The sequence below is a fragment of the Trichosurus vulpecula genome, chromosome 4, assembly GCF_011100635.1.
Source record: "Trichosurus vulpecula isolate mTriVul1 chromosome 4, mTriVul1.pri, whole genome shotgun sequence".
Lineage (NCBI taxonomy): Eukaryota > Metazoa > Chordata > Mammalia > Diprotodontia > Phalangeridae > Trichosurus > Trichosurus vulpecula.
In genome coordinates, this window is record NC_050576.1 from 174,047,137 (window position 1) to 174,072,276 (window position 25,140).

General features: G+C 38.5%; 1 protein-coding gene across 1 annotated transcript in view; it reads right to left on the minus strand.

Annotated features, from left to right (window-relative positions):
• Positions 1-1,503: 1,503 nt before the first annotated feature.
• LOC118847526 (phosphatidylcholine transfer protein) overlaps positions 1,504-25,140 on the minus strand; it is a 52,130-nt gene continuing 28,493 nt past the window's right edge. The window contains exons 2-6 of the mRNA XM_036756037.1: positions 23,244-23,361; positions 11,977-12,056; positions 8,739-8,910; positions 5,879-5,946; positions 1,504-2,779 (exon numbers count right to left, since the gene is read on the minus strand). Of these exons, the coding sequence (XP_036611932.1) occupies positions 2,714-2,779; positions 5,879-5,946; positions 8,739-8,910; positions 11,977-12,056; positions 23,244-23,361 (504 nt within the window). The 3' untranslated portion in view covers positions 1,504-2,713. The remainder of the gene's footprint in view (positions 2,780-5,878; positions 5,947-8,738; positions 8,911-11,976; positions 12,057-23,243; positions 23,362-25,140) is intronic.

The following is a 25,140-nucleotide window of genomic DNA, read 5'->3' on the forward strand; positions in this document are numbered from 1 at the left end:
ATCGACGTTAAACTCGGGTCTTCCTGACTTCAGGCCCAGGGTTTTATTCATTGCCTTCTAGCTGCCTTTGAGGGATTAAATTCAATGATCTCTGAAATCTCTATCCATTCTAAATCCTATGATCTTTGGCCCTCCCATAAAAAACACACCTTGACACTAAAGCATCGGTCCTATTTTTATGTCTCTGGCCTCTCCCACCTGCTTGGGACACCATGCCCTTCCTACGTGAAGTTATGATTCAACTGAGGTTCTTTGAAATAAGCAAGATAAAACTTCCCTTAGTCAAGATATACAAATACATGCTTAAAATCCGTGTCTCAGCCCATATTGTAAGGATTTCTGGCCGTTGTTTGTCAAAGTATTTTCCCACAAATAGGGCACTCAGTTTATAACTTCAGTGGATTTATTCTGTGTATACTTATAAGTGTTCATGTTGCCTTCCCCATTAGAATGTAAGCTCCTTGAGGGGAGACGCTGATATATTTTGTGTTGTCTTTGCTTCCCCAGATCCTGGCCCCAGGCCTTGCACTTGGTAAGTACTTAATGCATACTTGTCGAGTGATTGTCATCCTTCTGGAGATGCCTTTTTGGGAAGATGTGTATGAAGTGAAACAAGAAAAACAATGAAAACAGTATTGACCATGGATATAATAATGAAAAGAATGCCAGTAGAACTGTTATCACAGTAGAAATATGATTACTTTCAATAAACCCTCTCAGGCCTGGAGAACTGGGGATGACCCACTCCTTGCCACAGAGACCTAGCAGTTCAGGAGTATGGAATATTGATTATGTCTGTTAGGTAAGGTCTCTCTATCAGATCATTCACGTTTTTTTATACAAAAGCGAGTTCGATGGTAGAAGGGTGCGTGTGAGCATAGAAATTAAGTGGGGATAACAATGTAAAAATAGACAACAATAAAGCTAACGAAACAATTAAAAAACAAAATGAAATAGCCACATAAAACAAAGAGATAATTTACATTACATTATTGTATGGTGATTCTCTGTTCAAAAGCCACCAAGTCCAATGCCGCAGAACTGAACATGGCCCTGTGGTACATGAAATCTCTCACTGACAGAGATGGCATCTTCCATTGAGACATCATTTTTTCAAATGCAAAAAAGGCCAGCCATATTGCAGAATAATCTAACAATATTTTATTAAACATCTACTATGTGTCGAATACTGAGCTAAATTTTGAACATGCTTTTGATTCTGTTTATAAGAAACTTCCTCATGAGTGGAATTAAATTCTGGGAATCATAATGTGTGAGTAATGAGCCTTGTAGCTAAAATCAACTTCACTCAAGGTACACAGATGCCAGGCTTTTAAATCATTGATTCAAAGTAGGTCTTTGGAATGCAATTAACTCAACTCCCTTTCCGGGTCCTGTAGCCTCACCTAACGGTCAAATTATTGGATGAGTGATTTAATTCATGTAAAGGGACCCACGTAGACAAAAGCGAGAGCAATAAGTTACTCCCAGAAAAAGGGTACATGTTTTGTTTACTTGTTTATTTGTTTTAATTCAAGCTTCAAAGAATCAATTCCCTTTCACACAGAAGAAACACATAAGCTGAGATATTGTGGCAGTCTGCATCCTGTAATTCTGAACACAGACAATCCTGGATTTCTACGAGCAACAATCAGGATTCTGTTAGGTAGATATTGCCCCTGAGAAAATCACCAAGGTTGCTGCTATCTTTCCTTCTCATTCTCTAATAACTGAGTATGGTTCTGATGGGAACCAACTTTGAGGCACAGGTTAGTCAAATCAGAGTTCATAAGGTTTTCTGGTGAGAGGAAGAGCAGTCAACTCTGGCAGGTTCCCTGAGATAAAATGCTTAAAGTGAACCAGGCCATAGATCTAACTGGTCCTGAGAGTAAGCTAAGTGGTCAGCTCCTAGACTCCATAAATATCCTCAGAGCTGACCACCTGTAAGGACACTTCAGCAGAATGCAGTGTAAGGGATCAATTTACACGATCCCTAGCTAGGGAGTGTCAGCTATGGACACTAACACTAGCAAATACATTCTGGAAGACCAGGCAGAGTTCTCATAGATGAATGCTAAAGAAGTAGAAGGGTGGGGACAGGGAGAGAAATCCGTAAAATATGGGGAGTTGGAGTATTGCTTTGACACCATGAGAAGATCTCACACTTCCCCAAGAGGGAATGAGATTGTATGAGACAGAGTGGATTGACAATCTCAAATCCTCTCCTAAGCCAATTTATAGAGCAATAAGTATTCTGGTCCAGGTTGGCCAATCTCCAGTGCAAGGAAAGCCAATTTTGAATGAAATGAATCTTTCCCCAGCCCTTATGTGCTCAGCAAGAAGCTACCTCCTGAGACAGGGGTTGGTGTGGATACTGTTTTTTTTTCTGATTTGTTTTCTTCCTTTCTAATGGGCACAATAGACCAATTGTGTTCCCTAGTAAGGACTTTCCTTTTGAAATATAAACAAGCAGAGTTTTCCTGATCTGACCTAGATTCAACTGTGGGAGAGGGGAATTGTTGCTAGGGTGGGGAGAGTGGGAAAGGAAGTAAGTATTGTAAGTCAAGCGTAAGACTAGCATGAATAGGGAAGACATGCTGGAGAGTGCTTTCAGTTCTCTGAAAGAGAAAGAAAACAGCCAAGGTTGATGTGGTGTCACTAGGACCTGATCACTCAATGGTGTTCATGGAAATGGGACTCAAGCTGCCTCCGTCTATGTTTTCTTATGGTAGTTTTTACAGGCATTCAGGATATCTTTCAAGAAGTTTGGAACTCCATTCTGTAAAAGAAAATTAAACTCATCAATTTCGCATTCTCACACACCCAGCTTAATTTCTCATACAATTCTTCTGATTTTTACAAAAAAGACCCAAAGGCTACATGAAGCAAAAATTCCCAGTAGAGAGATTTCAACAGAACATGGCCACAGAATATGGTAAAAGCACTATGGAAAAATCATAGACTTGGAGTCTGAGGACCTGGACTGCTACTTACTATTGGAATAGCAGACAAAACAGAAACTTTCAGAGCTTCCAATTCCTCATCTTTAAAATGGTAGAGTTGGGCTGGATAACTTAGAAAATCCCTTCCAGCTCTAAAGTTTATGACCCTATCGTCCTAAGGATATGACTCAATAGGTAAAACTTCAGAAGGGAGCAACATGCACCTAAACTCTGGCAAACTGGTCTATTAGCCAAGTATTATAGGGAGTGCCCAGTCTGCTTTGTTGGCACCAATCTATTGGCTAAAGGAGTCATCCAATTGCTTCTAAGAAGTATATTTTGAAAAGTCTGACTATTTTCACCAGATTGTTATCATTTTTGTTATGATTACTGTTTTAAATTGGATTACTTATGCTAGTTGTTCTCCTAATGTTGAATAGTATTCACATACCTGGTTTAACTCTAATTTATTATAGTGAGGTTTTTTGTTTTGCTTTGAGGAGGTTGGATATATGCTATCGTCTTCTTGCTAGAATTTTATCAAATAATGCTACAAAAAAATTCATTAGCAATATCAGTCTATAAGTAATGTTCTCAGAGTATGGTCTTGGGGGCCCCCAAGAGCCTTTCAGGGTGACTATGAGGATGACTATTTTCGTAATGATACAAAGTTGCTTTAATTTCTGATATGGTAAATATCAACGAATATAACCCATATGAACAAAGGCTTTTAGGAGCCCTCAGTAATTTTTAAGAATGTAAAAAAGCTTAAGAACCACTGGTCTATAATACTCTCTCTGCTTTATCTCTTCCAAGTTTAGGTATTAGGATCATAATTGTTTCATAGAAAGAAGGCTGGAGATGTCATCAGTTGGTGATTATCAGTACTTTCTCAGTTATTGAGAATAAGTTTGTAACATATGTATTGATGGTTCTTTAAGCACATGATAGAATTTACTTGTTTAAATATCTGTGCAATAGTTCTACTATGCCCAACTCTCCCCCCACACACCTTCCAGGTAGTTTATTTCTGGCTTATTCAATTTTACTTTCTGAAACTGGACTATTTAAGATCTCAGCTTCTGATTTTGTTAATCTGAATATTTCATATTTTTGTCAGTCATCTATTTCCTTTAAATTCTTGATTTTGTGAGCATAAAATTATATATAATTGGTTCCATTGTTAGTTTAAATTTTATTGTGATATTACCAAGTTAATTTTTATTTTATTACTTAGATTTTATTCTCTTTTTTGGATTAGGTTAGCTAACAGTGTGCTGATTTTGTTAGTATAGGGGTGTGATACATACATACATACGTGTGTGTGTTTTGTTAGTCTTTTTTAAAATCAAAGCTATTTTAATTTTGAATTTTTTTTATATTTTGTTGTTACATTGCCTTTCTTCCTATATCGCTCTCCTTCCCTATTCCTGAGACTCATCTCATGTAACAAATGTTAAATAAAAGAAAAGAAAAAGAGAAAAAACAGCAAAGCTAATGAATACATCAAAAAATTCTGAAAAATAAATTCTACCATAAATATTTCAATGTAAATGGAGACTTCCTTTTTAATCTATTAATTCCTGGGGTATATGCCTACTAAAAGAATATCTGGGTCAAAAGATGTAAGCATTTTAATCATTTTTCCATAATGCAAAATTGTTATTCAAAATGGTTCTACCTTTTAACAAACTCACCAAGAGTGCATTAGTGTATCTATCTTCCCACAACCCATCCAGCATGCCCATCTTAAGTCATCTTTGACAGTTACTGGGTATGAGGTGAAACCTCAGGTTTTCTTATTTTTGTTTTTTTTATTATTAATGATTTGGATCATTCTTTCATATGGTTTTTGATAGTTTGCAGTTCTGCTTTTGAGAGCTGTTTTATCCCTTTACAATCTATGTATTGGGAAATGGTTTTTGGATACACACACACACGCAAATACATACACATGTGAATTTGTGTGTATGTGTGTATGTATATACATATATATATAGGTATATGTTATATACTCATTCAAAATGGATATGACTTAAATATTAAAGATCATGCCATAAAATAAGTTAAAATGAAGCAGATCACATGCCTTTCACAGTTATGAGTGGGTGATGTACTCTTAACCAAACAAGGGATAGAGGCAGCTTCATTGCTAAGTCTCCTGATTTTTGTGTTTTGTTTGTGTTCCCTAGACTAATTAATATTTTTACAAAGGCTGTAGTTGCTGTTGCTGTGTTTTCACATTTATTGCAGTATTTATGTACCACAATAGATGGTCAGTTTTTTGGTAAATGTTCCAACTGGCATTGAGAAAAATATATATTCCTCTGGCATCCCATTAAGAAGATGACATAAGTTATTTAGTTTCTCCAGAAAATTTGTTGAATTCTAAATTTTCCCTTTTGCTTATTTTTTTTTCTGTTAGATTTGTCCAAATCTGGTGGGGGGGGGAGAGAGGGAAGCAGGCAAAGAGGGAGGGAAAGGGGGGGATTAAACATCTTCTTATAATTCAAAGTGTTATTACATCCCATCCTCCAACCCTGAATATATGCCTAATTATGCCCTAAATGAGTTTGGCCCAGATTTTGGTCTCACAAAAGCAGCAGGAGCAGTGGCAGCAGGAACTATCTTTTTCTTATTTGTATCCCCAGCACTTAGCACAGTGCCCAGCACATAGTAGGCACTTAATAAAGGTTTGCATTTTATATTTAATTGTATGTGACCTGCCCTAGTGGAAACATGCAAACATACACACACATACACACACATATAATGCATACATATACTACAGCAGTCACCAACTTGTACTCTGACCTTCGTTACAAGGGACACCTTCACAGAAAGGTCTCCCTGAGTTGAAGATGACCAGTTTTCTCAGGTTTCAAAGACTGCCTGGGCTTGTTGAACATTTTCCCTCCTGCATCTTAGAGGCTCACCTTTGCGGCCCAGTTGATAAGCCAGGATGGAATGCTGCCTCCAGGGTTATCATGGTAGAACATGGAAACTGGGTGGGAAGGGGGGAAAAGGGGAAGGAAGTAAAGAGAACAATTGAGAAAGGCAAGAAAAATAGAGGAAAATACAGAAACAAAAACCTGAGATATGACTATCCAAAAGGGGCACCAACATTGTGAAGGAAGGAAACATCTAGGGATGGAGATTGCTCTCCAATAGTTTTTTCCAAAGTTAGTCTTTATAAATGGTCTCAGAATCAACACGATCTGGATTCAAGTCTCACCTCTGACACACGCTGGTACATGGCCCTGGACAAATCACATCATCTCTCCGAGCCACTAGGTAGCTCTCTAAGGCTTTAAGTTTCAAAACAGATGAAGAAATGCAGACCTATATTGGTAGAGGGAGATTCCTCAAGGGGAGGTCCCTCTACCAATAAAACCACAGATTTAATCACATTCCCCTGCTACCCCCCCCCCAAAGAAAACAAATACACAAACAAAAAGAGTCATTAGTTCAGTCTGGTTTGGACCTGTGATTTCATTAGTGTGATTTCATTAGTTTGATTTTTTTTAATTTAAAGAATGAAAAACATTTCTTTATTTTCAATAGGAAAATATGGAGCCTTAATTCAAAGTAGATATTTTGTAAACAATTTATAAAAAAAATTTAAAGGGGAAAAATTCAGCAAGATTTTTCTTTGAAGTTTACAATAGGAGAGTACATTAAGAATTACAATCCAATTACACAATTGCTTCAAAAGACTCAGTGTAACAGTTACATGCAATATTATCTCAAAAATATTATGTAGAAAGTTCCACTGAATAATAGGACCCAAGCTCTCCATAGAGCATCCCAACTTTTCTATCATATGAGTTTTAAGTTCCATCTCTTCAATAAAGAGCAACAAGAAACAAGATGTCTGTTTTCTTCCCTACCACCCCCCTAGTTTGATTTCATTATGTCTAAGCTCCTGACAACAAGTCTAATCAAGACTAATCTGAAACACAGTCCTAGAGAGGTGCCTCAGATGCCAAGAGGCTAAGGAACTTGTCCAGCCCGGTCTCCCTGATATCAAGGCCAGTCCTGTCAAGTCCTCAAACTCTGCATACATGTACACATACAAAGAAAGATAGGTAGGTGTGTGTGTGTATATATATATATATATATATATACACACACACACATACACACACATATAGACATATACACACATATATACATATACATATATATATGTACACACACACATATATATACATATATACGTACACAGATAAATACATAGACACAAGGATACATAAATATAAAGAGAGATAGATATGTTGTTGTTCTTGTTCAATCGTTTCAGTCATGTCCAACTGTTCATGACTGCATTTGGGGTTTTCTTGGAAAAGATACTAGAGTACCCAGCTTATTTCACAGATGAGGAAACTGAGGCAAACAGGGTTAAGTGACTTGCCCAGGATCACACAGCTAGTAAGTGTCTGAGGTCCAATTTGAACAAGGAAAATGAGTCTTCCTGACCAGCGCTCTATCTACCTAGCTGCCTGATAGATAAATATAGATATATACAAAACTACATTTCAGTATAATTGATTTCCTTTATAATCCTATGTATTTTATTTTATGCATTTAGAAACATCATACTGAGAAGAGGTCTAGAAACTTCAAAGACAACCAAAAGAATCCATGACACCAAAAGGTTAACAATCCTTATATTCGACCATGCTGTAATCAGTGTTATAATCAATCAATAACATTTTGGAAAATCTAGCATAATTCTAATTCACATCCCCTTAATAGCCTTATCTTCACTCTGGGACCTGAGGAATGATGCCAGCAGAAATGGAAACAGACCTAGCCTGGGTTGTAATGTAGGCCTTGCTGGGGCTAAAATCTGGTAGTGATGTGATATAGAAGCAAAAAAAAAAAAAAAAAGGTAAACCTTGATTCAGAGACCTTGGGCCTGAATTCTAGCAACATTACTTATTGCTTGTGAGACTAGGTGAGTCACTTTACTTTCGTAGGTCTCAGCTTTCTACTTTATACAAAGGAGTTTGACTAGATCAGGTCTACCTGACTCCAGGCCTAGTGTTCTATCTACTGCACCACCTAGCTGCCCCCAAGACTCATCTTCCTAAGTTCAAATCTGGCCTCAGACACTTATGAGCTGCATGAACCTCGGCAAGTCACTTAACCCTGATTGCCTTAGTTTCTTTATCTGTAAAAGGAGATGGCGAAGGAAATGGTAAACTATTCCAGTATCTTTGCCAAGAAAACCCTAAATGGGGTCACAAAGAGTCAGATGTGATGGAAATGACTGAATAACAACAAGAAAATTTTAAAGTAAAGTTCAGTTGTCAACTTTTAAAAATCAAGTTTAAGTTTTAGTTTCGTTTGTTTAATGAATAAAAGTAATGTCTTTCATGGTTGACTATTTCATTAATGTTCATCCTAAAAAAAATTCCCTAAGTATATATGCTAATGGTATGTGATACATATTTATAAATGTCATATACCTCTTGGTAGAAGATGGTAGACTAGGGTGCAGAATAAGACATGCATTTTCAGACATGTCCAATATCTGAAATTTTTTTGCTTTGCTTCACTATATGGAGAGAAAGGGGGACATGTAAAAGGGGGATGAAGGACATCAATAAAACATATAAAATACACCATTAAAAAACAAAGAAATTCTCGAGGGATTATAAACATTAATTTTGTTATCATATGTTATATTTAATATGCACTTAAAACAAGTAGGTAACAGACATTCACGCTTTGATTGTAATCTCTTTTATTCTTACTGTATATTGCCACATGAAAGACACAAGTTTTTACCTTTACACCCGTTACTGCCATCACTTTCAATCATAAGGCTTTGTTTGTAATCGGTGACCCGGACGATTCCATCTTTCTCTGGAAGTTCACTTGTGGAGAAGTTCTTAGCCAATATCACATGGACTGTCCGCCCATTTAAATCCAGTTCCCTCCGGCCCCGAACATACACATACTGTGTCCCGGGTTAAGGAGAAGCATCCTCTCCAGTTTTGTAAATACACGAGAATGCGAAGTCAGTAGATGAGGCTCAGGTCTCCTAAAGTTCTCCACAGCAAGGGCTTTGGACTCCAAAGCTAGCGCATTTTGATGTTCCAGACACGGTTCCTCATATTAATCACTTTTTTTCTTTTATAACTTGTCTCCCCAATAGAGCATAAGCTGCTTGAGGGTAAGGATGCTGTCTCATTCTTTTTTCTTTCTCTTTTTAAGTCCTTGCTACCAGTACTCTACACATAGCTATTTTGTTGTTGTTAAGTCATTTTTCAGTCATGTCTGATTCTCCCTGACTCCCTTTGGGGATTTCTTGGCAAAGATACTTGGAGTGGTTTGCCATTTCCTTCTCCAGCTCATTTTACCAATGAAGAAACTGAGGAAAACAAGGTTAAGTGTCTTACCCAGGGTCACACAGCTAGTAAGTGTCTGAGGCTGGATTTGAACTCAGGAAGATGAGTCTTCCTGACTCCAGGCCTAACACTCTATCCAATGTACCATGTAGCTGCCCTAGTAATCATAATAGCACCTCCCTATCAGGATCAAATGAAATAATATTTGTAAAACGTTTGGCACAGTGTTCGGCACATATTAGTTGTGTAATAAATGCTTATAACCCCTCCTCTGTTTCTTTCCAAAGCCTCAACCCTCAATGACTGGGGCCTATACACAGAGAAAGGTTTATGAATGGAAAAAACTGATCTTCTATCTTTACTCCTTTTTTATTCACCAAGAATGATAAAGCCTTTTGTAGGGTAGCTTGCCACTGATGACACAGAATCTCAGCACACTCTCTTTTGTCCATTCATACATTAATGAAGCCTTTCACTGAGGAACTGCCCTACCCATAAGCCTTTAGGGGAGGTGCCACAAGGTAGCTGACAACCAGTAATACCTGCTTCACAAGGTCGGTGTGAGGACTGAGTGCAATAATCAATCTTTGTCAATTCCCAAGTGCTATGTAGTACCAGTAGAGCAAGGGGCCTTCTAGTCTTTGTCTTTTTATTCCTAGTACCTGGCACAGTGCCTTGTACATTGTAGGTGGTTATCAACTGTTTGTTGGATGGAATTATGATGAGGATGACACCTGCCCTCAAGAAGTTTATAGTTTATACTAGGGAGACAAGACACACACACATAATTAATAGTAAACAATTTTATCCCATGACAGGAGGAGCACTAGATTTGAAATCAGAAGACTTGGGTTTCAATGCTGCTCTGACCCCCACTTTTTTTGTAAGTGTCCTCAGAAAAGTCACTTTAGCTCTTGGTGTCTCAATTTCCTCATCTGTAAAATGAAAATACCCACCTAATAAGGCTGTGGTAAGGATCAATAGAGATAGTATAGGCAAAGAGCTGTATCAACTGAAAAGTTCAAATAAATGTCAGCTCTCATTCGCTTGGCATTTAAAGCAATCACAACCTGGCTCCAATCTACCCTCCCAGTCTTACTATCTATGACTCCCCTCTACTCCCAGCCAAACTAGCCTGCTAGCTATTCCTCACACATGCTTTTCTATCTCCCATCTCTGTGACTTTGCACAGGTTGTCCCCCATGCCTGGATGTGCTCCCTCCTTTCCTCTGCCTGTGAATTCCTTTAAAGCTCAGCTTAAGCACAACCTTTTTAAATGAAGTCTTTCCTTATCCCTTCAACTGTTAGTATCTCCCCCAAACCATAGGGGGAAATACCTTATAATTATTTTGTATATATTTACATACTGATATATACACATGTATCTATACATGTATGTACATATACACACAAGATTGTAAGCTACTTGAGGGCAGGGACTGATTCATTTTTTTCCTTTAGTACCTAGCATAGCACCTGGCATAGAACATGTACTTAAAACTTGCTTGCTGATTCGTTGATCATCATCATCGTTATCATTCAGGACAAAATTCAATTTATTTTTTAGGCATCTACTATGGACAAGGTACCATTCCAGATGGTAAAGCTATAAAGACAAAACTGAAGTAATCTTTGCCCTCAAGAAAAATCCATTCTGACACTCCCATACATACAAGCAGAATCTTTTGCACGTTCCTAGGAGCTTCATACAAGATTGTTGAATGTTGAACAAATGGATGAATGAATAAGTGCTGAGGGAACACAAAGGAAAGAACCAAGCAGAGTGGAAGGGGCATGAATCCCATGAGAAGGCTTCTCAGAAACCACTCCTAATTATTACCCTGAGGCTGAGGCTGCAGATCTTCTGGGTTGGTAGCTGAAGTCTCCAGACGCATCACTTAGAACAGTTTCAGCAGAGGCATCCTCAATACAACATATGCAATGACAAACATTTATTAAATGCCTACTATGTGAAAGGAGTGGCATCTAGGTAACTCAGCAGATGGAGCACTAGGCCTGCAGTCAGGAGGACCTGAGTTCAAATCCAGCCTCAGACACTTACTAGCTTTGCGACCCTGGGCAAGTCACTTAGCCTCTGTTTGCCCTAATCCACAGGAGAAGGAAATGGTAAACCATTTGCATATCTTTGCCAAGAAAGCCCCATGGACAATATTGGCATTATATAGCCCACAGGTTCACAAAGAGTCAGATACAACTGAATGACTGAGCAACAACAAATAAGAAAGGAAACATGGTAGTCACTAGGGATCTTTTTTTTTTGGTCCCCACCTATGATTTTATCACCATAGAAAACTCCCAGTCAAGGAAACTCTCCATCAAAGCAAATCATCAGCTATTCAGGAACTTATGGTCTCAGGGGACTGTCTGAGGGCATAAAGAGCTTTAAATGACTTGCCCAATGCCAACAGCCAGGATGGGGGGCAATTGAAGCCAAGCCAACTCTCTACACACTGAGCTATCTTGCTAGATTGTAGAAAGACAAAAATAAAAGTTTCTGTTTCCCAAGGTTTTAGAGTCTGCCTTTCAAGAAGGATGGAAAGAAATGTCATCTATACCTGAGAAGTCCCCATGGTCATAACTGCATCTGATGACTCCAAAAGAACTTATAACCAGATCACAAATGAGGTTGTTTGGCATTCTGTTTAAAAGGATACATCTCTGTTGTACATGGGAAAGGGATAATTCACTTCCCAATAGACAACCATCTTCCCTTGGATCTTTTTTTCATAGAGTTCTGTGAGATAGGAAAGGAAGAAAACAAGTCAAGAATACTCTTTGGTCTCATTTCCCAATTGGCAGACATATAAAAGTTATGAGATTATAAGCCTTAAGAACATGGAGACCTTAGAAATCTCCTAGTTCAAATCCCTCCTTTGAGAGAGAAGGAAAGTGAATTTCACAGAAATAAAGGGACTTGCCAAGGTCATACAACCACTGCATAGCAGGGGCTCAGATTCAAACTCGTCTCCTGAATCCAAATATAGTACATTGCACAGAATAATAAACAATAACAGAGAAAAGCATTTGAATGCTGGGTACACCTCTTGGAAAAGGCAGTAATAGTACCTGTCAAGGTGAAGGCATGTCTTAGAGATCTCAAAGGTCTCTCCAGCCTAATTAATGATCTATGGCTGTGGAACTCTAGAAAGCACTGAATCAATTACACCACAAGAAAAGTCATTAAGAGAACAGGTAACAATGAAGATGGGATGGGATGGGGCGGGGGGAGGGAATGGGGAAGAAGAAATAAGCCAAAAAGCAAAGAATGTACAAGTCATTTAATTTCCCACTGCCCAATATAGTCTCTCTAAGACTTATGTGGTAGATGAATTTCTGATAGGGCTTATAGTAGGTGTTTAATAAATGTTTATTGATTGGCTGGCAGAATGTCCTCACTGGGATTTCTCCACACCAGAGAAATCACAGGTACGGACCATCCTCACTGCCCTTCTCCCACCCTCCCATCCTCCCCCCACCAAAAAAAAGCAACAATAAGACTTGACCATCTTTGATGCTGCAGACCCACTTTTCAACCTAGACTACTGTTTCAGCTATAGAAAACTAAAATTGTATTTTTTTTTCTTTTTAAAAATGTCACGATTTCCACCAGAGGTCACCAGAGCATCAATGTTTTTACTTCAGGGAGTTTTCCTTCCTTTCAGTTTCAAACATTTCTTAACACTCTTTCACTTGTGTATGAAAGCCTGCCCTCCCTTGGGGGAGGATAGTCAGGGAATATTTTCTAGTGGACATGATCACAGGCAGTTTGGTTTTGCTAACAAAATGAGTGACTCTCCTGTAGTTGAGAGTCTGAGTGTTAAGCAAAGGCCCTCAAAGTTTCGAAGAGATAATAAAGCCAGACAGATGTTGAGCTTAAAACATAAAGAATTACATTCTCCCATTGGAGCAAAGCTCATCAGAACCAGAATCATTGTCCCCGTGTTTCAAGAGACTACAGATGGTGCCACAAGAGCTGAGGTCCAGAGGACTATGGGGAGAGGAGGCACAGCATTTAGTGTTTACATTTATGCTTGCCTTTTCTCAAAGCTGAGCCCTATGTTACTTCCCAAGGCGGGGACTGAGATGCCAAGCAGTCCACAATCACTTGAGAATAGTAGTGGCCACAATAATAATAAGTAACATTTCTATAGCACTTAATAGACGGTAAGCACTGTGCTAAGCACTTTATAATTATCTCCTCGGATCCTCACAACAACCCTGGGAGGAAGATACTATCATTATCCTCATTTTACAAATGAGGAAACTGAGGCAAGCAGAGGTTAAAGTAACTTGCCTAGGGTCACACAGGTAGTAAAAGTATTCACTAGAAAAATTAAGTAGAGCCAACAGTTTGATTACTCATTCAATAAGCATTTATTAAGCACCTACTGTGTGTGTGTGTAGAATATTAAGCTAGATGGTGGCTTTGGTAGGAGAAAGAGTAGGTAGAGACAGATATTGGATTCCTATCTTCAGGGATCTTAAGTTCAGGAGCTGACAGTTTGTTAAGGGATATGACTCGAACAGAAAGCACTAATAAACAATGTTACATGGTAAATATATAAGTTAATGGGAGTTTTTTGTTTGTTTGGTTTTGTTTGGACAAAAACTGAGATTTTATTAGTATACAGAATTATCCACTAGGAAACCCCTCTCTACCAATGTAGACCAACACTAGTATTGCCATCTTAGAGAATTTTCTAGCAGCACACAGGTGTTAAGTGACTCACCTAGCGTCATACAGCCAGTATGTGTCAGAAGCAGGACTTGAACTCAGGTCCTCCTGGCTTCCATTATGCCAACTTGCCCCAAATTTACCCTCTATTCAAAAACTCCTTTATAAGGGCCTAAAGGAACTTGGGGGTTATTTTAAGGAAAATATAAGAACATATCTTTTTGGCATGGAATGAGAGAGAGAAGCTGCTGGAAAATGAACAAGGTTGTACTGAGATCATATAATGTTTTGGTAGGGGAGGAAAGAAGGAGAGGACAAAGCAGGGCAATAGACCTGCTACCACACAGAGCGAAGGACCTTATAAGTCCTTGAAGGAGGAAAGGACATCTTTGAAGAAGAAGGTAGAACGTCAACAGTTAAAAAGGGGAGAGGAGAAAGGAATATGCAGTGTACCTTAAGTGAACTCAGGTAGGTCTTTGGGGACAAAGAACTTGTTTCAAATGTTGTGGAAAGAGCCCCAGATGCACAAGCATGTATCTTTTTAGAGTATAAGCTCCTTGAAAGGAAGGTCCAAGTTGTCAACAGAACCAAAGACCTGGAGTTGGATGAGACCTCAAAGGCAATGCAATCACAGGATCAGAGACTCAGAGCTGGGAGACACCTCAGAGGTCTCTAGTCTCCCCTCCCCCCATTTTACCTATGAGGAAACTGAGGCTCAAAGTAGTTAAATGACTTGCCCAAGATCACACAGATAATGATAGCAGTGGGATAACATATATCCCACCCAGTAAGCTAAAAGCCAAGTCTGGAATAAGCAAACTACCCAAATAGTTCGACTTCCCGTTGTCTGGACACCAGTTAAAAGCAGTTGCATTTGCAACTAGGAAATAAGATACACAGGCAATGGGGTATAGAAATCTATCTGGCCCTACAAGAAAGTCAGGGGAAAAGGGACAGGGTGGGGAGTGGGGTGATAGAAGGGAGGGCAGACTGGGGAAAGGGGCAATCAGGATACATACCATCTTGGAGTGGGGGGAGGGGAGAGATGGTGAGAAAATTTGTAACTCAAAATCTTGTGGAAATGAATGTTGAAAACTTAAAAAAAAAAAAGCAGTTGCATTTGGACCCAAAATAACTAGTTGATTGAGGCCTATCTGTATTTTGTTCTACTCACTTCCTCATTTCTTTTCTTTTTTTTTTTTTTGCCTGGAGAAAGAATGAGGACTTTAATACGAAAATCCATAAGATGTCACATTTTAAACAATGCATGTTTTTAAAAGGGGATTTAATTGTGCGCAAAATTGAATTACATAAATTTAGTATTTTCTGAAAAGTATTGCTTAAACACTTATGTCATGATCAAAGCTCCTTTGGTAGCTTTTAATCAAAATGAAACATGCTGTTATGCAAATCTGGGAAAATATACAGAGATACTTGTAAATGTTATCACAGAGTACCTTGCTCATAGTTACCATACTAGATAGCTACATAACTTTCATTCTTTAATTCAAACCCACTTACATATATACAATATGAAACAAGATACCAACAAAATTCTTTTAGCCTCTAGATAAAAGAGCCTCTACTTTCACATCAAGACTTTAAAAAGCCTTTGATAAACTTTTTTTTACAGTGGTAGAGCACATACTATGATTCCTCATTTCAATACTTCAAGAATCTATTATTTAAACAAGCTACACCAACTGCAAATCTCATCCTTTCAGAACCTGAGCAGAATCATGAATTTTCAGACTCAAATGGAATGTGCTAGAGGAGACCTGTTTTACTGGTGCATCATTGAAAATGAGAGAAATGATAAGAATTCCACCATTATTTACATGGAGTCCTTTGTATACTGATTCAATTAAAATTAGTAAATTTTTAAGAACTGTTATGGGAGAGAAGAAAATAAGAGACAGCTTTGGTCGTTACACTTTCCAGGGACTAGAAACTGGGTGTTTCTTAAATTAAATTGAATAAAAATATTTTGAGCCTTTATTTTGTACATCCGACATGTAAGAATAAACATACGAAGAATATGGAGGCTCCGTTGGCATGAAGATTGCGGATCGGTCAGCCATAGTTTACATCTCGGCAGATGTGAGCAACTGATGAAAAGGCTGTTGTTGTGTCGGAAGTGTAGTGTATTGCTAAGAATAAGGAGCAACCTCTCAGTGCTTCCAAACCCCACCCCAGGCAACTTTGTAAGACTTTAAGTTATAGGAGAGATGCAAACTTGCTTTGGTAGAGGGAATTTCCTTTCCCCAGAGGTCCTTAGGCCAACGAAATCCCCGATCCACTCTCTATCTCTTTGTGTGAGGCACCACTCTTCACAGTGGAGATGCAAAGTTTCTGCTTTGAAAGAGCTTTCATTCTGATAGATGTGATGTGACCCGCCAACCTAATCACATGCATACTTATTTGAGAAGAGAGACAAAACTAACAATTACTGGGGTCCCAAAAAACTACCCATAGGAAGAGCACCCTGAGCTGAACCTTGATAGAACCTAAGGATTCTCAAAGGCAGAGGTAAAAACAGAGGGCATTACAGTCATAGAGTGGGGTACACAGCCCATGCAAAGGCATGGAGGCAAGAGGTATAGCCCTAAGTTCTAGGAGTAGCAATTAGGCTGGTATACACAGTGTGGGAAGGTGGATATCCATCCATTATGGTTCCTTCTCACTTCATGGTATCCTTCATCTGTTTATAACTGATACATCTCCTTTTCTAATTAGACACCTCATAGATAGTAAGTAGCCTTGTGTAAATCTAAAAACATTAATACATATTATGAGCTATTATTGTTGTTATTAATTACTGCTTTGACTTCCCAAAATATTTATTCTTTGAGAATAAGTACTTATTCTATTCAGGCTGTTAAGTGACAATAGAAGGTACTGTGCTTGGAGTCAGGAAGACCTGAGTTCAAATCCAAGCTCAGACACTTGCTAGCTGTGTGGCCTTGGGCAAGTCACTTAACCTTTGCCTCAATTTTCTCACCTGTAAAAAATGAAGATAACATAGCACCTACCTCACAGGGTTGTTTTGAGGATGAAATGGGTTGATACATATGAAGGGCTTATCATAGTACTGCCCCATAGTAGGTACTTAATAAGTACTTGTCTGTATCACTGATTTAGAACTTAGAATCACTGAATCCTTAAAGGAGGAAGGAACTGTAAGGTCATCTGGTCCAATCCATCTAGTCTGATAAATGAAGCAATGTGGTACAATGGAAATATTAAGGGTATTAATAGTCACTTAATGCCTGCAGAGCTATCTCCAAAAGGGCGTTACATTTAGAAGAGCTGGGCCAGATTCCTGCCTCTGCTCCTTACTACCCATCACCTTTGTAGGCCTCAGTCTTCTTATGTATAATGCAGATCAGATGAGCTCAAAGTTCCCCATCAGCTCTGTGATCCCATGTATCTTCTCGGCAATATCCTTGTCTGGTATTGTTAGCTATCTTTTTGTGCATGTGCTGAAGGCAGAGTGGTAGATGGGGAAGGAATCTGGATTTGGAGTCAAGATGCCAGGACTCAAGCATATTACTATACTACTCCTGTGCACCCAAGGGACTCAGGCAAGTCACTTAATTAGTCTTCATTCCAGCAAGGCAATCCTTTTACTCCTCTGAATTAATGTAATCGTCCTAATGGACTCTTTATACCACTCATTCACCTCAACTGTTCTGAAACCTATCTCTTCAAGCCTCCTCCACCCACTCTCAGCTAAGGGCCTTATCTCATGTTTCACTAAGAAAACGAAAGTCATATGCCATGAGTTCCTGCTTCACCTCCTCTCATCTCACGTTCATCTGACATCAATCACCTCATCCTACTTTTCCCTTTACTCCAGTTTCTGATGAAGAATTGGCCCTTCTCCTTGCTGAATCAAACCCTTCTATATGAGTCCTTGATCTTCTCCTCCCTTCTTCTCCAACAGATTACTCCTCCAACTATCATCCCACTCACTCAGTAATCTCCAGCATCTATCTGCTAGTTCTTTTCCTGCTACCTACAAATACACCTATCCTCAAAAAAAATCCTCACTAGATTCTACCATCCCCATTGACTATTAACTTTTATTTCTTGTTTACTTTCTCAGCTAAACTTTTTGTAAAGCCACTACATTCAGTGTCTCCACTTCTCTCAATCTCTTCTAAATCCTCTGTGCTCTGCTTTTGATCTCTTTATTCAATGGAATTGACTCTCTCAAAAGTTACCAGCCATCTCTTCCTTGCCTAATCCAGGGGTGGGGAACCTGCAGCTTCAAGGCCACATGTGGCCCTCTAGGTCCTTAAGTGTGGCCTTTTGATTGAATCCAAACTTCACAGAACAAATCCCCTTAATAAAAGAATTTGTTCTGTAAAACTTGGACTCAGTCAAAAGGCTGCACCCAAGGACCTAAAAGGCCACAGGTTTGCCAACCCTGGTTCTAATCTATTGGCTAATCTATTCCTGTCCTCACCCTTTTAGAACTCTCTGCTGCACTTGATACTGTCAATTGGTTCCTCCTAGATAGGCTCTCTTTTCTGGATTTTATGATGCTTCTCTCTCCTGGTTCTCTTCCTACCTGTCTCTGGTTGTTCCTTCTCAAGCTCCTTTGCCGGTTCTCCACTCGTATAATGCTCACTAACTGTGGCTCCACCCCAAGGTTCTGTCCTTAATCCCTTTCTCTTTTCCCACTATATGGTCTCATTTGCTTGTCTCATCAACTCCCATGGGTTCAATGATCATTTCTATGGAGATGATTCCCACATATGTTGCCCTAACCTCTCTCTTAAATTCCAATTTGAAGTCATGAACTTTCTGTTGAACACTTCACAATGAATATGCCATAGGGATCTCAAATGCAACCTATCCAAAACAGAACTCATTATTTTCTTCCCTTAAATCTTCCTTTCTTTTTATAATTAAATCTTATTTCTTTCCATCAATTAAAATCTGCCTTTTCTCCCTCCTTGAGAAGGAAAGAAGAACTCAACCTCTGTTACAAACATGTACAGTCAAGCAAAACAAATTCCCACATTGGTCATGTCCAAACAGGTCTCAAGTGGGTTATATGTTTCATCATGAGTCTTCTGGAATTATGGTTGGTCATCACATGGATCAGATAAACTCTCCCCTCTTCTAAATGTCCCCACTACTGTTGAGGGTAACATCATACTTTAAGATATCCAAGGTTCACAACCTTGGCAGCATGCCCTGATTCCCCTCTCTTTCTCATCCCATATATTCAATCATTTGCTAAAATCTCATTACATATCTCTACCATATCTCTTGCATCATATGTACCCTTCTCTCTCCTCACACTAGTTCACTCTAGTTCACTCTAGCTCACCACTCTAGTTCAGTTTTTCGTCAAATTTAAATTTCTCATTTTGGCATTTAAAGCCTTTGACAACCTGAACCTGAACCATTCCTACCTTTCCAGTCTTTTAACACATTATTACTCTCCACCTATTTTATGATCCAGCCTTATTGGCCTCTGTTCTGTTTGTATATGTATATACACATATACATATATACACATACATACACATGTGTATATGTATATAAGTATGCATGAAAATATAAAAATTTATATATACATATATATACACATATATATATATACATATATACATATGTATATATATTCTGTCCCTATGTCTTTGTCTGACTATCACCTGTGCCTGAACTTCTCTCTCCTCTCAAAAATGCCTCTTACAATCCCTGGCTTTCTTTAAGACTCAGCTCAAGCAACAGCTTCTAAAGGAGGCCTATTCACGTCCCTGCTGAGGTTCCCTTCTAAAATAACCTTGTATCTACTTTGTTTATGTCATATAAATCTAATGCATATCTGTATATTTTGTTTCTTCTGTTACAATGTAAGTTCCTTTGTGGACAGTAACTGTTTTCAGGTTTTGTCTTCGTGCTCCAGAACTAAACACACTTGTCTAGCATATCCTATGTGTTTAATAGGTACTTATTAATTAATTAATTAATTGAAATGGCTTTTAAAGATGGGATAGGGAGAGTCTTAGCCTAAATAAAAAACAAAGAGTCACTTATCCTTAAACAAATGAAAAAGTAAGTGAAAGTAGAGCTAGGATGGTGGAGTACAGGCAGCAACTGGTTCAAAGACAGAATAGCTGCACACTCAGTTGGGTGTAGAAATTCATCTTAGCCAACAGGGAAGTAGGAGGGAAAGAGGAAAAGAGAATGGGGGAGGTGATAGAAGGGAGAGCAGATTAAGGGAGGTCAGAAGCAAAACAGACTTTTGAGGAAGGACAGGGTAAAAAGAGGAGAGAGAAAGACGGGGGGGAGGGGCAGAGAATAATACACAGGGGAGGTGAAATTGGATGGAAGGAAATACAGAGTAATCATAACTGCAAATGTGAATGGGTTGAACTCACCCGTAAAATGGAAATATATAGCAGAATGTATTAGAAACCAGAATGCAACAATATATCATTTACAAGAAACACACTTGAAACAGAAAGACACACACAGTAAAAATATGGGGCTGGAGCAGAATCAACTATGCTTCCACTGAGTCAAAAAAGGCAGGAGTAGCAATTATAATCTCAGACAAAGAAAAAAAAACAAAAATAGACCTAATTGAAAGAGATAAACATGAAAACTACATTCCACTGCAAGGTACCATAGGCAACGAAGTAATATAAATAACAAACATAGAGTAAAACTACACTAGTGGAGGACCTCAACTTTCCTCTCTCAGTACTAAATAAATCTAAACAAAAATTTAAAAAGAAGTTTAGTAGATGGAATAGAATTTTAGTAGAGTCAGATATGATAGATTTTTTGGAGAAAATTGAATAGAAATAGAAAGGAAAACACCTTTTTCTCAGCTGCATATAACACCTTCACAAAAATTGACTGTGTATTAAGGCTTTAAAACCTCACAGACAAATGCAGAAAAGCAGAAATATTAAATGTATCCCTTTCAGATCATAATGCAACAAAAATTGAATTCAATAAAGGGCTTTGAAGTATAGATTAAAAATTTCATTGAAAACTAAATAATCTAATCCTAAAGAATAAGTGGGTCAAAGAACAAATCATAGAAACAATCAATAATTTCATTAAAGAGAATGGTAATAATGAGAGAACGTACCAAAATTTGTGGGATGCAGCCAAAGCAGTACTTAGGGGAAAATTTATATTTCTAAATAGATCAATAAAATAAAGAAAGAGCAAATCAATGAATTGGGCATACAATTAAAAAAAAACTAGAAAAATCCTTGATTAAATAGCAAATTGGAAGTCCTAAAAATTAAATACAAAAGTAAAAAAATTGAACTAATAAATAAAATTAGGAGCTGGCTTTGTGATAAAACAAACAATAAAATAGAAAAGGATCAAAATTTCAGGTGACCCAGTGGGCACTGAATACAGGCATGGTTAATACATGTGGAATGCAATTTATTACCAATAATGACTTTGTAGAACAGGTTTCATCAAAGATGTTGAGCAGTAAAGGAAAAAGATTAGCTGTTCAGGAAGAATGAAAGATGAGAGATAGACAGCCAGGGCTATGTTGTTATGCACAAAATAATTAAAGCCTCCATTATATAGCCTTACATACTCTATGGAAAACATGTGAAAGGACATGGGCTACAGTCATTCTGAATGAGAGGGACTGAATAAGGTGTAATGTACTCTGATGGAGGGAGTACCATCCTCAATGAGATCACAGATCCATCAAAGTAATTTCATAAAATCACAGGACCACAGATTTGGAGCTATAAGCAATCCCCAGCACTTAGCACAAGGCAAGGCACATAGTAAGCATTTGTTAATAAATACTTGCTTATTGAAATAGGCTTGGAAAGGAGCTTAAAGTTATGCTAGGAAGACCATCTAGTCCAATTCTCTCATTTGTCAGATAAGAAAACTGAGGCACAAAAAAGCTAAGGACTTGCCCAGGTTCACATGATTAGTATCTCATGTGGGATTTGGGTCCAAGTTTTCCTGACTGAGAGAGAGGGCGGGGGGGTGGGGTGGGTAGAGGTGGGGAGGGAGAGAGAAGGAGGAGGAGGAGGAGGAGGAGGAGAATGAGAACAAGAACAAGAAGAACACGGAGATAACAATTTGCAAGTCTTAAATGTAAACCTAATTAAAGGTACCTTTCAGTCCATCATTCCCAGTTCAAGAATTTGAGTAAAAAAAGTTTGAGTTCTCAATAACCTATTATGATTTAGGCTGAAATGATGTGGTTTCTGAGCCAATAGCAAATCAGCTTATCTGATCTTATGCCATAAGATGTTTCAAAACTGTTACCCCATCTCACAATGACTCTTAAAACCTGGGAATCATGGAACAAGATTATACTTTTAAACCTTGCCATACTTGGAAACACACAAACTACAGAAGAGGGCCATACCAAGCCATCATAGCATTCTTCATGCCTTTGACTCTTCGATTGTTGGGAAAGAATCAACTACACAATTACTAAACAATGCAATGTTCACCCTGGCCCACCACCAAGCAAATGGAAGGACCCTGGATCAGGAATATGGACAGTGTACAAGTGTACCCTTCCTATTTAGCAACTTGCCACATGAAAATCCAGATTTGGGTAATATGAATCAGAGGGAAACTTACTTGGTTTATAGGAAGTTTCATTATGGCTTTCCTTTACAAAGGAAGCCACCAAGAAGCCCTAAAATTTAATCCAATTTTCACACAAAAGCAGTCCTATATCCAAAATTTCTAAGAAGGAAAGTAAAGGGAAGGGAAGGGAAAGGAAAAGGAGAGAGAAAGAAGAGAAAAGGCACTACAAATGTGGAACTTTTTCTGTTTTCTTTTGTCTTTTAATTTCCAGTCCCAAACACAACACCTTGCAGGTAGTAGGTGCTCAAAAAAGCTTATGGAATTGAATTTACCTTGCAAGTCCTCAAAAGAAACCCAGATTACAGCGTGGGATGTTTCTGTTTTCTCCCTAACTCCATGTCCCTTCTCTCCTCTCCCTTCCCATCCCTTAATAACCAGCATGCCCTCAGAGAAGACATACTCATTTTTAATATAAATTTGAGCTCAAAAATGATAAAGTTACAACTATGCCTCACCCCTCAAAAATGAAATATACTGTATTTCCTGAGCAAACATAAAGAGTTCTTAGATTTGTCTGCCATTGTATATATGTATATACAGAAAAGCTTGCTTCCACTGGTGTGGTTAATTGAAAGTAAACTATTTTAGGGAGTGGTTTTGAAGTAAACTGAATACTCCACTCACCTTTAACATATGAATCCCATTTCTTTCTATATTCCAAGTCCATATAGACATCTGCACACAGGGCTGCAGGGCAATTCTTGAAACTACCAAAGGCTTTATACTCATAAAGTCCACTTTGCTGTTAAAAAATAAAATAAGATAAAATAAATGAACAGACTGCCACTACCAAAATGCTTCCTACCAAATATGGTGCCACACACCTGTGATCCTTGATCCTAGGGAGGCTGATGCTGATAGATCACTTGAATTCAGAAGTTCTGAATTATAGTGTCAATCTGGTGTTCAAACTAAATCCATTATGGTGAGTCCTCCAAAAGCAATGGCTGGGAGAGGAATGTTGCTACCAGGGTGACTGAGGAGGGGCAAATATCAGAAACAGATCAGGTCAAATCCTCCATGCCAATGAGCAGTGGGACCAGGCCTGTAAATGGCCACAGAACATCCAGCCTAGGTGAAATAAGAATTCAATCCTAGGGGAGCAGGACGAAGCTTCCCAAACCAATGAAATAGCTTTCTAAGTGGATAGGAAGCAACTAGAAGGAAACATTACAGGTAAATGTGAAGCAGATGAGACCACCACTTTATTTTACATAACTCCAAATCCCACCATTCTACATCAATTTCTCTGGACTTCCAGGTGTACTCTTTGGCAGTGAAGTCCAAAATATTGGCCCCAAATCACTCAAACTAGTTTGATTACTGAGAGAGCTTAGAGTATCAATATTTTATATGCTTTGGAGCAACAATCAATAAATCAATCAATGAACATTAAGTGCCTACTATGTGCCAGGTGTTATGCTAAGTGCTGGGGATTCAAAGAGAGGCGAAAGATAGTCCCTCCCATCAAATAGCTTATAATCTAAGGTGGGAGAGAAAGCAAGCATTTATTTAGCAATTACTATGTGCCAGGCACTGTACTAAAACACTTTACAAATATAAACTCATTTAATCCTCACAACAACCCTGGAAGATAGGGCCTATTATTATCCTCATTTTACAAATAAGGGTTAAGTGACTTGCCTAGGATCATACAGCCTAAAGTCAAATTTGAACTCAGGGCTTCCTGACTCCAGTTCCAAAGCTCCATCCACTGCTACCTAGCTACCCTGAAAAAAAAAGAGTCTTCAGGATTCCTATATTTAGTCATGGTGTTTTGTGGGCTGTATCTGCCAATGTCCTAGCTCCGAGTCAGTTATCCAGCATATTATACTTTCTAGGCAATATCCCATTGTTCCCAATCTCTCCCTTGCTGACATCCTCATGGGTTTACACTTCTACCATATAGAAACCTAATCTCCATATAAAAGTTCATACCAATAGGCCATGTTGTTTGCAGATGCTGACATTTAGTGAATGAGGCAGGGAGAAACAGTGTAATTGAACTCCTTCAAGAAGACAGCAGGGTAATGTACTGGAAAGAACAATAGAGTGAGTGGGTGGCAGGAGACCTGGATTCTAATGAAAAGCTTTGGAGCCTAGGCCAGGTCAATTCCCCTCGTGGAGTCCCAGCTTCATCATCATCATCATCATCATCATCACCATCATCATTATTATTATTATTTTAATGAGGGGGGTCAGACTAGGGTAGTGATTCTCAGTCTGCACATAGTGGACCCCTGTGGGATCTCAGAATTATTACAACAGACTCTTACATCCATATGTAGCACCATTGCTCTCAACTTCCTCCCCAAACTGGCAATCATAGGTTATGTCATGTAAGGAAATGTCTATCAGGTCAGGGCACTCTCTGGGTCTTTACATATAAAATTATAGCACTTAAGCCCTATGAATGCATTTACCTTTGATAGTTAAGAAGATATAATTAGGGGCAGCTAGGTGGCACAGTAAGTAGAGCACTGGCCCTGGAGTCAGGAGGACCTGAGTTCAAGTCCAGCCT